This window comes from Watersipora subatra, chromosome 2 (genome assembly GCF_963576615.1).
Source record: "Watersipora subatra chromosome 2, tzWatSuba1.1, whole genome shotgun sequence".
Taxonomy (NCBI): Eukaryota; Metazoa; Bryozoa; class Gymnolaemata; order Cheilostomatida; family Watersiporidae; genus Watersipora; species Watersipora subatra.
Genome location: NC_088709.1, coordinates 66,242,594 through 66,255,927, shown reverse-complemented (window position 1 = coordinate 66,255,927; position 13,334 = coordinate 66,242,594). Strand labels below are relative to the sequence as shown.

The 13,334-nt window shown below is 31.6% G+C and overlaps 2 protein-coding genes across 2 annotated transcripts in view; one reads left to right on the top strand and one right to left on the bottom strand.

Moving 5' to 3' along the window:
• Window positions 1-643, top strand: part of LOC137386955 (uncharacterized bromodomain-containing protein 10-like) — a 31,942-nt gene extending 31,299 nt beyond the window's left edge. The window contains exon 16 of the mRNA XM_068073202.1: window positions 125-643. Coding sequence (XP_067929303.1) covers window positions 125-276 — 152 coding nt within the window. The 3' untranslated portion in view covers window positions 277-643. The remainder of the gene's footprint in view (window positions 1-124) is intronic.
• Window positions 323-9,688, bottom strand: LOC137386956 (serine/threonine/tyrosine-interacting-like protein 1). Its single transcript, XM_068073203.1, has 8 exons — window positions 9,608-9,688; window positions 8,852-8,989; window positions 8,579-8,640; window positions 6,795-6,894; window positions 6,105-6,244; window positions 4,142-4,337; window positions 2,000-2,157; window positions 323-812 (listed from the first exon to the last, which is right to left on the bottom strand). The coding sequence occupies exons 2-8, from the start codon at window positions 8,976-8,978 to the stop codon at window positions 699-701; spliced, it is 897 nt and encodes a 298-aa protein (XP_067929304.1). The 5' UTR covers window positions 8,979-8,989; window positions 9,608-9,688; the 3' UTR covers window positions 323-698.
• Between the last annotated feature and the right edge of the window lie 3,646 nt (window positions 9,689-13,334).

Here is a 13,334-nt window from a genome sequence, read left to right as displayed (position 1 = left end):
CAGCAACATGAGGGCTTCACAGCTCTTTGCTGGAGCTAGCGATAACTCTATTATTTTGGGACTAACATATCACTTTGATTAATCAAGGTATTAGTAAAATATGATTTTTTTTATTTGTCCACAGGGGCTGAACGATTGGTGGTTGTGAAGAAGCCTAATGGGAGTTATTCTATCCCTTCAAGTCTCAGCTCTATTAGGAGCCAGCCCACTCAGATTGTCTTACCTTCTCAAACTGCAACCTCTAACTCAGATAGTCCTGGAATCACTAGGCCGTAGTCCAAGCTAGACTTTCTGCCGTTTCTTATAATTTTTTTTATATTTGTGAGGATGCAGTTTTGTAGGCAAAATATTTGTCGAAACTATGTATCTATTTTGTTAAGTTTTATACATTCAATGTTCTATTCCTTTTTATAGTGTAAATATTTAGAATCTGTACACTCATTGACTAGGCACTTACATGCCTATTTCACTCTGATCACTTCCACTATGTACATTGTCAGCTTGAGTGAGGCTGTGGTGCGAACGTTTATCTTTTTATGGTTTCTGTTTTAATATATTTATTTTTTATGTAATATTATTGAAAACTATATACTGTTCTGCAATGTATGAACAATAGAAATATAATGTACAAAGTGAATAAAAAGGACGGAATTGGTAAAAATTAGTCCAAAAAAGAATAGATAACTTCCATTTAAGGTTTATGCTTCTGAGGTGAGAGCAGCTGTGTTCTTATCACTTAGATTGTTGAGCAGTGAGTGATGAGGCGGCACATGCGTTCCCATGACAATGCTGGACAAGTTAACCAAACTTTCCTGAAAAAATACAGCAGAAATGAAATGATAGGAAATTTTATATGTATGTGGACTAAAAAATCTGAAGCCGCAAAAATAAAAATTCATTTAAAACAATTTGTTAATATTTTAAAGTAGTCACATGCTAAAATGCTTGTGACTACTCAAAGTACTAAATGGATACTCTCAATAATAATATAAATAAAAAATATTATAATTATATATTATTGACTATACTTAATTATATGAAATAGTAGAATAATTCATTATAAATTATATAAGAATTACACTTCTGGAATTTGAGTATTTTAAAAACTTGTTCGAATAAACTCAGAAGTAACATGAACAAAATCATATTCTATTGCTAATGAAAATTCACTAGAAAGCCTTTATTGCGAGTTCCTGTCTGGTTCTTTTAGTTATGTAACCAGATTTCATGTGAGAAGAGAATTGAATGCAATTCACGGCAAACCTGTAGTAGACTGAGACTGCTAACATAGTTGCCTAAGATCTAACAGCGAATGGGCAACACACAAGTGAAGGGGTATTTTATGAGCCTTATCGAGCTATGATTAACTGTCTCTGACAGACCAATTGAAAACTAACTCATGATGGAGCAACTCCAAGTTATATATCAATGCAAAGACTTGTTGGAAAGACTACTTTTATGACAGGTACAAGTGCTAATGTTGAGCAAATGTCAAGTTACAAATAGGTTTCTCACAACTGATGGAGCCATGACAGAAGAAACTACAATCGTACTCTAGATACTACACTACACCACTTATGTGAGAATGAAAGGGTTCCATATAAAAGAGAGCTTCACAAACTATTCATTGAATGCTTTTTAGCAAGTTTATGTAACAAAATTTAGTGAATGGGTTGTCATGACTATTTAACAGTCGACAGTACATTACAGTAGTTATAAAACACAAAATAAAGACTCGTCTTCCTTTTCGTTGTATGATTACAAATAAGTAGACAACTACTTGAATTACAAATGTTGCAATCCACTTATGATATGAGGATATAATATAACGTTTTCTTGAACCAATATTTCATTAAACATTTAAAGGAAAGATAGCACTTTATCTTAAATATGCAAACGTCCATGAAAAAGTTTAAAATCGTTGATGAAAGGGTAACAAAAAGTACGACCTAAAGAGGGATACATGGTCGACACGTTACCACCGACGATGAGAGCCTACCTGCAGAGAAGACTTTTGCTGATGCATGAGGTAGGCTATACAGATGGTGGATGCACTGGCATACATTAGGTCTGAGTAAACCAAGACCACCGACTTCTTATCTCTGTGCAAATCTATGAAGGTACATGCCTTTTGCAAAGCATCACTCAAATCTGCATCTGAAACAGAATGATATCGTTTGTAGCCATCTGTTGCTATTCAACTAATTCATGACTGCAAGACCATGACATACTGGGTGTTAGACCAATCATCCTCTAAAACCCTGTCTTCTCTATATATAGCATAATACTCTATCTATAGTTACTTGGATGTATAATATCATCTAAGCTATAGTATGATACTCTACCTATGATTACTAGCATGTATATCATCTAAGCTATAACATGATGCTATACCTATGATTACTAGTGTGTATATCATCTAAGGTATAACATGATACTCTACCTATGATTACTAGTATGTATATCATCTAAGGTATAACTTGATACTCTACCTATGATTACTAGTATGTATATCATCTAAGGTATAACATGATACTCTACCTATGATTACTAGTATGTATATCATCTAAGGTATAACTTGATACTCTACCTATGATTACTACTATGTATATCATCTAAGGTATAACATGATACTCTACCTATGATTACTAGTATGTACAATGTATATCATCTAAGGTATAACATGATACTCTACCTATGATTACTAGTATGTACAATGTATATCATCTAAGGTATAACATGATACTCTACCTATGATTACTAGTATGTATATCATCTCAGGTATAACATGATACTCTACCTATGATTACTAGCATGTATATCATCTAAGCTATAACAAGATACTCTACCTATGATTACTAGTATGTATATCATCTAAGGTATAACATGATACTCTACCTATGATTACTAGTGTGTATATCATCTAAGTTATAACATGATACTCTACCTATGATTACTAGTATGTATATTATCTAAGGTATAACATGATACTCTACCTATGATTACTAGTGTGTATATCATCTAAGTTATAACATGATACTCTAACTATGATTACTAGCATGTATATTATCTAAGCTATAACATGATACTCTACCTATGATTACTAGTGTGTATATCATCTAAGGCATAACATGATACTCTACCTATGATTACTAGCATGTATATCATCTAAGCTATAACATGATACTCTACCTATGATTACTAGTATGTATATCATCTAAGTTATAACATGATACTCTACCTATGATTACTAGCATGTATATTATCTAAGGTATAACATGATACTCTACCTATGATTACTAGTATGTATATCATCTAAGGTATAACATGATACTCTACCTATGATTACTAGTATGTATATCATCTAAGGTATAACATGATACTCTACCTATGATTACTAGTGTGTATATCATCTAAGTTATAACATGATACTCTACCTATGATTACTAGCATGTATATTATCTAAGGTATAACATGATACTCTACCTATGATTACTAGTGTGTATATCATCTAAGTTATAACATGATACTCTACCTATGATTACTAGCATGTATATTATCTAAGCTATAACATGATACTCTACCTATGATTACTAGTGTGTATATCATCTAAGGCATAACATGATACTCTACCTATGATTACTAGCATGTATATTATCTAAGCTATAACATGATACTCTACCTATGATTACTAGTGTGTATATCATCTAAGGCATAACATGATACTCTACCTATGATTACTAGTATGTATATCATCTAAGGTATAACATGATACTCTACCTATGATTACTAGTATGTATATCATCTAAGGTATAACATGATACTCTACCTATGATTACTAGTATGTATATCATCTAAGGTATAACTTGATACTCTACCTATGATTACTAGTATGTATATCATCTAAGGTATAACTTGATACTCTACCTATGATTACTAGTATGTATATCATCTAAGGTATAACATGATACTCTACCTATGATTTCTAGTATGAATATTATCTAAGGTATAACATGATACTCTACCTATGATTACTAGTATGTATATCAGCTAAACTACGACATTTTATCTACATAGATAAAATGGGCAATGAATCTTACAGTCAAACATGTATACTGTGCAGATATATATTTTGCTGTACCTTTGTCTTCTGGTATTACAAGATTCAAGAATTCACAGCTATCCGGTTCGCAGCTCTCCCCGATTACATTGCAAGCAATACGACCTTGAATCTTAAGATCCTTTTGGATATAGTCAGCGCGTCCTTGCTCAGTGTTGCCTAAATAGAGGAGCCCAGGCAAGACTTCCATTGGGTAAGTCTTGATCCCATCAAGCTCCTATTAATGAAACGGTATAACAGTCAAATTTACTAGAGCCAGAGGGTCCTTTTTTAGACTTTCAGAGTTTATTAAAGCCATGCAACTAGTGTAGTCAGTGATCTTTAAGTTTTGTGTTTAGGTGTCCATGAATAAATCTGACTGTCGTTGGAAGCAAATGGCTAATAAGGCGACAAAATGAATATGATATGAAAAAAGTTTATGGACATTATAAAGTAAAATGATAAAATACAAAAATTGGTTCACACATTCATTACATTGAGTTTTTATCATGTTTAGATTCCTCGATATCTTCTGCTCGTTTGATTTCACCTCATAATACTGGGTAATAAACTAGGAAAACTCTTTTAAGATTGAGCGCTGTTGAAAAAGGTGAAAACAAGAGATTCTTTACATCCTTCTCCCAATCAGGTTACATTTCTTACCTATTTTGTATTTACTAAGTATTACCCAGAAATCAATCTATCCTCAAGATGTGAACATGAATTTGTGGGAAAAAAATCTTATTTCGAAACACATTTCTGAATTTGAAACTGCAAATAAAACAACCACAGTTTGCTTTTAGAAGAATGATCTAGCAGTAGTCATAACATATGAAAATGCTGAGGGTTCATTCTAATGACAACTTCTACGCATGAAGTTTTAAACTTGTTAATATGTCACTAGCTAATACGCACCTGAGTTACAGTAACGGTAAAAAACTATTCTATTGTTTAACAGTACAATAAATTTTTAGTTAAGATTTTTAGCGCCAGCCAACTTGAGTCAAAGATTCATCTGTTGGATCTAAAGGCTAGTTTTATGTACTGAAGATCTTCTTAGAGTGTATTTCACAACAATATACAGGTTTATGAGCTTTTGGGCAAGTCCTAAGGAATCCAGATGTTTAATCTTCTAAATGCAAAATAAAAAACAACTTATAGGGCTTTGTAATTTTAGATTGTTAAAATTTAAATAAATTGAAAATATTTGTGTTCTTCACCGAAGCAAATAAAAATTGCTAAACAGTTAAATCTCTGCATATGAAGTCAATTCATTTCTAGGTCTTCTTTAAAAGTTAAAATCATTGAACGTTAAAGCAAAGGATTTTTAAAACTACACAAAATCGTTTAACCCAATCCACTGCTGAAAAAACCATGATGGAAATTTAATAAACACTACAGGTACTCGAGCTATGTAAAAATCAAAACTACAAATAAAAATTGAATTATTAAAAATTATTAAAAAAAATTGTAAAAATAAGTTTTTATTGTTGTTTTCTGAAATACACACAAATGAAAGCATCTGCTTTGTCATACATAAATTTGGAGATAGATACGGAACATAATCTGAAATAAGTGAAGGTTAAACTAACCCAGCTTATATACGTTTTACTGCTTTGGTATAGTTTTAGGTTTTATTTTTAATATTCCTCTAACTCTTTACTTAAGAAGCTGCAATAGTTGAAAAGTGCTTTTGGTGTAGGGCCAAATATTTGTATGCTGGAACATTCATGTGTTGAAACATTCATACATTAAGACAGTCAGTCGTATGTTAGAACATTTGTATGTTAAGACAGACAGTCGTATGTTTGAACATTCGTATGTTGAGATAGACAGTTGTATGTTAGAACGTTTGTATGTAAAGATGATTGTAACCAGAGGTTAGACTGTTTAAAAATTAAGATGGTTGACAAGTAGTAAGGAAGTATTTTGAGTTCAATCAGAACACACAATATTTGAAAAATCTTTCAAATCACATAACATAAGATGCGTAATCGGAAGAAACCTGAGGTAGCCAAAGTATCTTTTGAGTCCTGAGAAAAGGATAGAGGGCGGAAAATCGTTCGTATCCCCCTGAAAGTATTTTCACCTTGTTTCTGCTACCGCTGTCTGAGAGCAACTGAGCACATTTCATAGCCTCACCACCTGACAAAAAAAATTGAATAACCAAAGCCCATTATGTGAAACCATGTGAGTGCTTAATTGTTCATCTTTTATGCAATTTTTTCAGTTTAGATTGTAGCATATTAAAAACACAAACAAAGCATGTGTTACTGTTGATTTCAGAATGAATAACTCTGCAAATTATTGTTTTATTGGCCACTTTGGATGAAAGTAATCAATCAACTTTGTAAACTCATGTAAATTGTATTCAATTCCAAAAACAACTTTAGGAGATGAACCTAAATCTCAGGACAACATAAATCTCAACTATTGTGCCAACATTGTTTACAATACCTATGTATATAGGTATTGTATGTACCTACATGTATATAGAGAGAAAATCAATACATATTGCAAGACTGGGTGAACAGCACATAACATGAATAAAAATAACCTTAAGAATAAAAATATTCTACATAGATGTTTTTAGCATTGTTCAATTTTATTCTAATAACATATTCAATCTACAAACATCTAATTTTACCACAAAAAGGAGCTTTTTATACCTAGACATCAAGCAAGAAACACTCACTGGTGTTAGTCAAGGTGTCTGTGGTTCCATCATAGACAACGATGAACTGTTTGCATTCAAGTTCTCCATCATATGGTACTTCGAACTGGTCATGCTTGTTCTACAAGTTAACAAAATGTTACTATAACATTACCCTTCCATAACATAAACAATATACAAACTAGTGATCATAAGCAGAGTATTATGTTATACTTTAGATGATATACATACTAGTAATCATAGGTAGAGTATCATGTTATACCTTAGATGATATACATACTAGTAATCATAGGTAGAGTATCATGTTATACCATAGATGATATACATACTAGTAATCATAGACAGAGTATCATGTTATACCATAGATGATATACATGCTAGTAATGAGAGGTAGAGTATCATGTTATAGCTTAGATGATATACATACTAGTAATCATAGATAGAGTATCATGTTATACCATAGATGATATACATACTAGTAATCATAGACAGAGTATCATGTTATACCATAGATGATATACATGCTAGTAATGAGAGGTAGAGTATCATGTTATAGCTTAGATGATATATATATATATATATATATATACTAGTAATCCTAGATAGAGTATCATACTATAGCTTAGATGATATACATACTAGTAATCATATATAGAGTATCATGTTATACCTTAGATGATATACATACTAGTAATCATACATAAAAGTATTTGGATAAAGTTTATTCAATTTATTACTACAACCATTGGTTTCATACAGCCAGCGAGCTAGCTGCAATCCTCAGGGATTGCAGCTGACGATTGCAAGCACCCTGACGATTGCAGCTAGCTCGCTGGCTGTATGAAACCAATGGTTGTAGTAATAAATTGAATAAACTTTACCCAAATACTTTTATGTATTTTAGCTCTATTTTATATTGAGCACTTTCAGTGTACATTTATGAAACAAAGCATATATACTAGTAATCATATGTAGAGTATCTTGTTATAGCTTAGATGATATACATACTAGTAATCATAGGTAGAGTAACATGTTATGCTTTAGATGATATACATACTAGCAATCATAGATAGAGTATCAAGCTATACCTTAGATGATATACATACTAGTAATCATATGTAGAATATCATGTTACACTTTAGATGATATACATACCAGTAATCATAGATAGAGTATCACGTTATACCTTAGATGATATACGTACTAGTAATCATAGATATAGTATCATGCTATACCTTAGATGGTATACATACTAGTAATCATATGTAGAATATCATGTTACACTTTAGATGATATACATATGAGTAATCATAGATAGAGTATCACGTTATACCTTAGATGATATACATACTAGTAATCATAGATAGAGTATCATGCTATATCTTAGATGATATACATACTAGTAATCATATGTAGAATATCATGCTACACTTTAGATAATATACATACTAGTAATCATAGGTAGAGTATCATGTTATACCTTCGATGATATACATACTAGTAATCATAGGCAGAGAATCATGTATAGCTTAGTTGATATAAATACTAGTAATCATAAATAAAGTAACATGTTATAACTTACACACCGATAATCACATGGTATAAATTGCTGTACCACGATAAGTACACAGAATTATTTTTTAAATACTTATCAAGTATATTAGATTAACAATGACTAGTAAATAAATAAGTGCATGTAGACATGGCGCTAAAATTACACGAGTAGTTTGACTTGATTTACCACAAAACATTCAGGTATGCAGCAGAAACTATACCATGTGCAACAGATTACTAAATTATTTTACCTTTGGAGCTAGCTTTGCTGTGACTATGTGTGACTCGTTGTATTCATGAAGTTTCCTTGCATCTATAAATAGTTACATCAATTAAAAACAATGCATTTGATATAAATAAAAGAAAAATAATTATTGTTAAAATGCTGAGTCTGTATATTGGCAGCTTAAATACGAGATATAGAACTTGAATGGAATGAGAAACTTGAGAATATATTTTTCTCTACAAACTTTAATACAAAAAAACTAATGAAACAAATTCAATAAACAGTAAGCAAATCTTACCAATGAGTAAGAGGTATGATGGGTCACTTATAGAAGGATACTTAAAAAACCGATTTAAAAGATTATACAAAACGCTCGGCTCCATAAGCTCTATAAAGAGAGGTGCATCTGGTGTTTCACCATCCATCTTTATTCTTCCTACAAATTAGTATCAAAGCACTTTTATTGACAATTACAAAGTGTGCAAGATAACCAACTGTTAGTTAACAATATTCAATCGTAAAAATGACTGGTCAACTTTCGTGTGTTCTAAACGAGCCTCTCTTCTCTCCTTCTTTCGGACATACTAGAGCAGAAACAAGTGGTGCACCTCATAAATTAAAGTCATTAGCCAGCATTTATCAGTAGTATCGTACTATGTCACGACTATATGTTATAGAGCCGTATGTTAGAAGCATCGGTATGTTACGAGAGCAGTTAGCAAGCAATCTTTGATTTCAGTTTTCTGACAGTTCGTGGTAGGAAGCTGTTATGGTACACTGATTTGTAGCTTAAGTAAAAAGAAAGACAAAACAATACTCAAAAGTTTTTTACAAACATGAATATACTTACAACCACTAAATTCTCCTGGTCATTTGACAAAAAATACTGTAATCACATGATATAATATTGTATATTACGCAAATAAGTTTTTTTTCGAAACTATTTTTTATATTTTTTTTGTCAGTGTTTTTACTTATTTCGATAAAACTAGTTGAACTATAGTAAATGTAATGTTTCTTTTATTGTTTAGTCTATATAGCAAATGTAACTTACCTTGGGCTTGAATACGAAGAGCAACTGTCGTCTTATTCTAGCAGCAACCACCTGCTTCACTTGCATTTATCGTTAGCGCCTCTTCACTTGAGGCTTATACAGCACAAGTTATTACGCTTAAATATTTGTATGTTTTATCACAAATGTGCTTGTTATTTTAAAATTTCAAATACAATTTTTACAAATTTTGTCTAAAAATTTATAATTGTTTAACGAAAACAAATAACTAATCATAATTTCTATTATTTATGAACAATCGCAAACCAAGTGAAATACTATGGTTGCTATGAAAAACGTCACGAAGCGCCTTCGCGTGCACGTGCTTTAAAGACGTTCCGTGGAAGTTGTCTGCTTTAGCCATTCAACAACAAGCAACTCCTGTTTTGTTCGGTTAACGCTATTGGAGAAGAAATAGAAGTACAGCCTATCGTCGTATAAGAATTCGTGCTAATACTCTGAGTGTCCTAGATTATTTAACCATGTAATCTCATTGTAGCTAAGCCATCAGGCAATTCTTAATAGCTTTCATTGTTTCGGTTTGAAACATTGAAAAGTGTAAAATTATATGCTTCATTCCTATTGTATTATTGTTGATTGGAAACTCACCCGTATATGGAACCAGCTGGTTAAAAACCAATGTAACCTGGCAGTTATAATCTTGCACAATCGGCACATCTGCAACAGCGAGCAAACGAAAAAGCCATCACTTACCTCCTGCCAACTTAATAAACAAGCTCTACTGGTGTTTTCCCTTGCCTCACTGCTCATTCAATACTCCACAATAACTGCCATAAATATCTCAGGCTATACATGTAGTTTTCAAACCATAAACCATGATTACAAAACCAGAACCAGATTTTAATACCTGTACCATAAACCACAACAAACTCAACAGTAACCTATTAAATTCATTTAATAGCCTCTGCACTCAATTAAGAGCTCTTCCTCTGCAATCTTTTAAAACAAAACTCAAACTAAACCTATTACCCTTTGACTAATAAGGGCATTTACCATATAGCCTTATCCATTTTAAAATTTCTGTATTATATTTGTGTTCTCCTAACTAGAAATCTGTTGACATAGATATGCATAGCTAATTTCACAGAGCTTTTATTTGTTAACTTTTAGTGTAAACAATACTTATATTAATCCTCAAACTTGCTATTCATGTATTTTATGCTTTTAATTCCAACATTATTATGTTAGTTAGACAACTCATAAATTTATTTCAAAATTTGTAAGTTACTATTTAGTTTACTTGCTGTGGTAGTTTGTAGGAAACATATTGTAAAATATGACTATTGCTTACCACAATAAAGATTGCTCATATATCAACAAGTCGCGTAAAAGCGCCCTCTACTAAAGAACATTTTTGTAGACATTATAGTTAGTGTAGGTAGTTTAGAGCTGGCCATGCAGCCATTTTAAGTAGACATTCATTTAAGTAGAATTAGGTAACAGTAGACCATCGCCATACGATTTTAATTTGCTCCTGTGTTGGCATCATAAGGCAAAAATGTCGTACAGAGAGGTCTAGAAACCCATAGTAACATCTAATGCAATGACCCACTGATAAAAACATCAAATTTTTATATACATACTGTTCATATTGAAAATTTGTAACAAAATAATATGTTAATTTCAGTTACTTTAGTTACCTACAGTAACTTCAGCGTATTTTGTAGTTCTCAACGAAATGTCGCATTACGATGTACTATGTGCAGCGTGTACCGTAGGGAGTTCTTACCTGTGAGACAAACATATAATGTTAAGGTTGAATTTAACTTAAGTAAGTTTAGCTTGCTAAACACATACTTAAAGCTAAGTTTTAGTACATACATGCTTTATTAAACAAAACTCTAATTCTGCCATCATTGCAAATTTTATCTCCTATCTGTTTTTAGTTTCGTTTTTGCTATAAGGCCTAACTTATAACGAACAACGCTGAACTGAGAAAGAAAGTGAGCATTGTATTTTGTTTAGGCTTTTTGAGGAGAATTCCAACAAATGGCATATCAATATCTTCGTTATTTTGACATATTCAGTATACCAACTGCCAAATTATGATTTCAAGAGAAACTTTTGTTGAAATTGTTTGGCGAAGAAATGTCGGTATGGCGAGTATGAAAAAACATCGTGTTCCACATCGTAAGGCAAAATATTCGTATAACAATAATAATAATAATAATCTCTTTATGTTTTAAAGTTTCAATTAATTTTTAGTAAATTGTCACAATGCATGTGAAAATATTGTTTATTTAAAAATTGTCTCTGATGTTTCTTATAAATCGAAGTTGTAATAAACGAAGAAGACTTTTAAAAGCTGAAACTGGATCATGATGAGATTTTTTTAGAAATCATTTGGCAAATTGATAGTTTTTTGCAGGGTTTTGTGATTTATTTGCAGAGATAGTTATAAGGCTTTAAAAATGACTCGATTCATTTCAACTCTTGTAAAAAACTAACAATTCAATTCCCCAATCTTTTTCATCATGTATTGTGCAAAAGTCAATTTTATTCACATTTCATTGAAAAAACATCACAATTCAAGTTTCAATTGTCTAGCTATCTTAACTTCAACAACTCGATTCAATTAAATTCTCCCAAACAAGCAACATCAATTCTCTATGAATTCTTACAAACATTGACCTATTACAGTATATCAAAATAAAAATAACTCACAATTCCCAATTTAGCTACTTGTTCTGTTTATTGACTGTTTGTATAGCAAATATCAACTATTTCAGTTGATATTTGCTATACAAACACTAAGGATTTCGTTGCTTTTTTGGGTAGAATTAAGTCATGCCTGTCATTTTTTGCAGGCATACACTCGGTATTTTTTCTGAAAAATTAGAGTTTTTGTCGTAGGACTCCAATTTAAAAATGTTTTCAGAATCAGCAAAAAATTCTACACAATAATTAATGCATTTGAAAAACAAAACGGGTGTTTAGTATTTTGGTAGTTTAGTGAAACTGGCTGCAAAAAAGCTACCGTTTTTGCAGTTTGACCAAAACACAGACACACATTACCTTACATAAAAATGTGTTAGCCCAAAATACAGTACCATTGGTGCAGTGTTGAAGGATATCATTAGCAGAAATATGTATAGGTTGCCGTTCACAATATTTCTTTCATTCATCATAAACTGAGAATTAAAAAAATTTGAAACTAAGATTTTATGCTGTGTTTTGTGACGAGTAAAAGTAAAACTATGCAACTGGTTCATTTTTAGCACAATGATAGCCTAGCTTTCTAAACTTATTGTGGCGAAGTTTTGGATGGATCTGATGACACTGCGATCCATGATCCTTGCTTTTGTATAAGCATAAAGGTGAGTTGTTTTAAAGGCTTTTTGATAGAATGAACAATATTTACGAGCAGATATAAAGTATATAAATCACCTTATTGTTAGTGCACAGGCAAATCATAAAGCTGGTGGGCAATGTATAATATTGACCAATAAAATATTCCCAGTGATATCAGTCTTTTAGAAATGGATATGAGTGGCAACATGGGACTGCACTGACATCTTCATTTTGGCGCACATCAAGTAACATATTATGTTATTTAGGACATCACTGCCCGTGATATTTTTTCTGTCAATGCATCACATGTAATTATAAAAGAAAGGTTTTGCTTATTGAAAATATAGAATCGAGTGAATTCTTTTATGACGACAGTGAAGACTCGATTCACTTCAATTATTTTTCAATTCCTACTCAA

Excerpts from the sequence above, each read along its gene's own strand:
- LOC137386956 (XM_068073203.1), bottom strand. The coding sequence starts at position 8,978 with ATGGATGGTGAAACACCAGATGCACCTCTCTTTATAGAGCTTATGGAG. Across the intron at positions 6,245-6,794 it reads AGACACCTTGACTAACACCA|GTGGTGAGGCTATGAAATGT; the intron begins GTGAGTGTTTCT and ends TTTTTTTGTCAG. Across the intron at positions 2,158-4,141 it reads TGTAATACCAGAAGACAAAG|ATGCAGATTTGAGTGATGCT; the intron begins GTACAGCAAAAT and ends ATTCTGTTTCAG.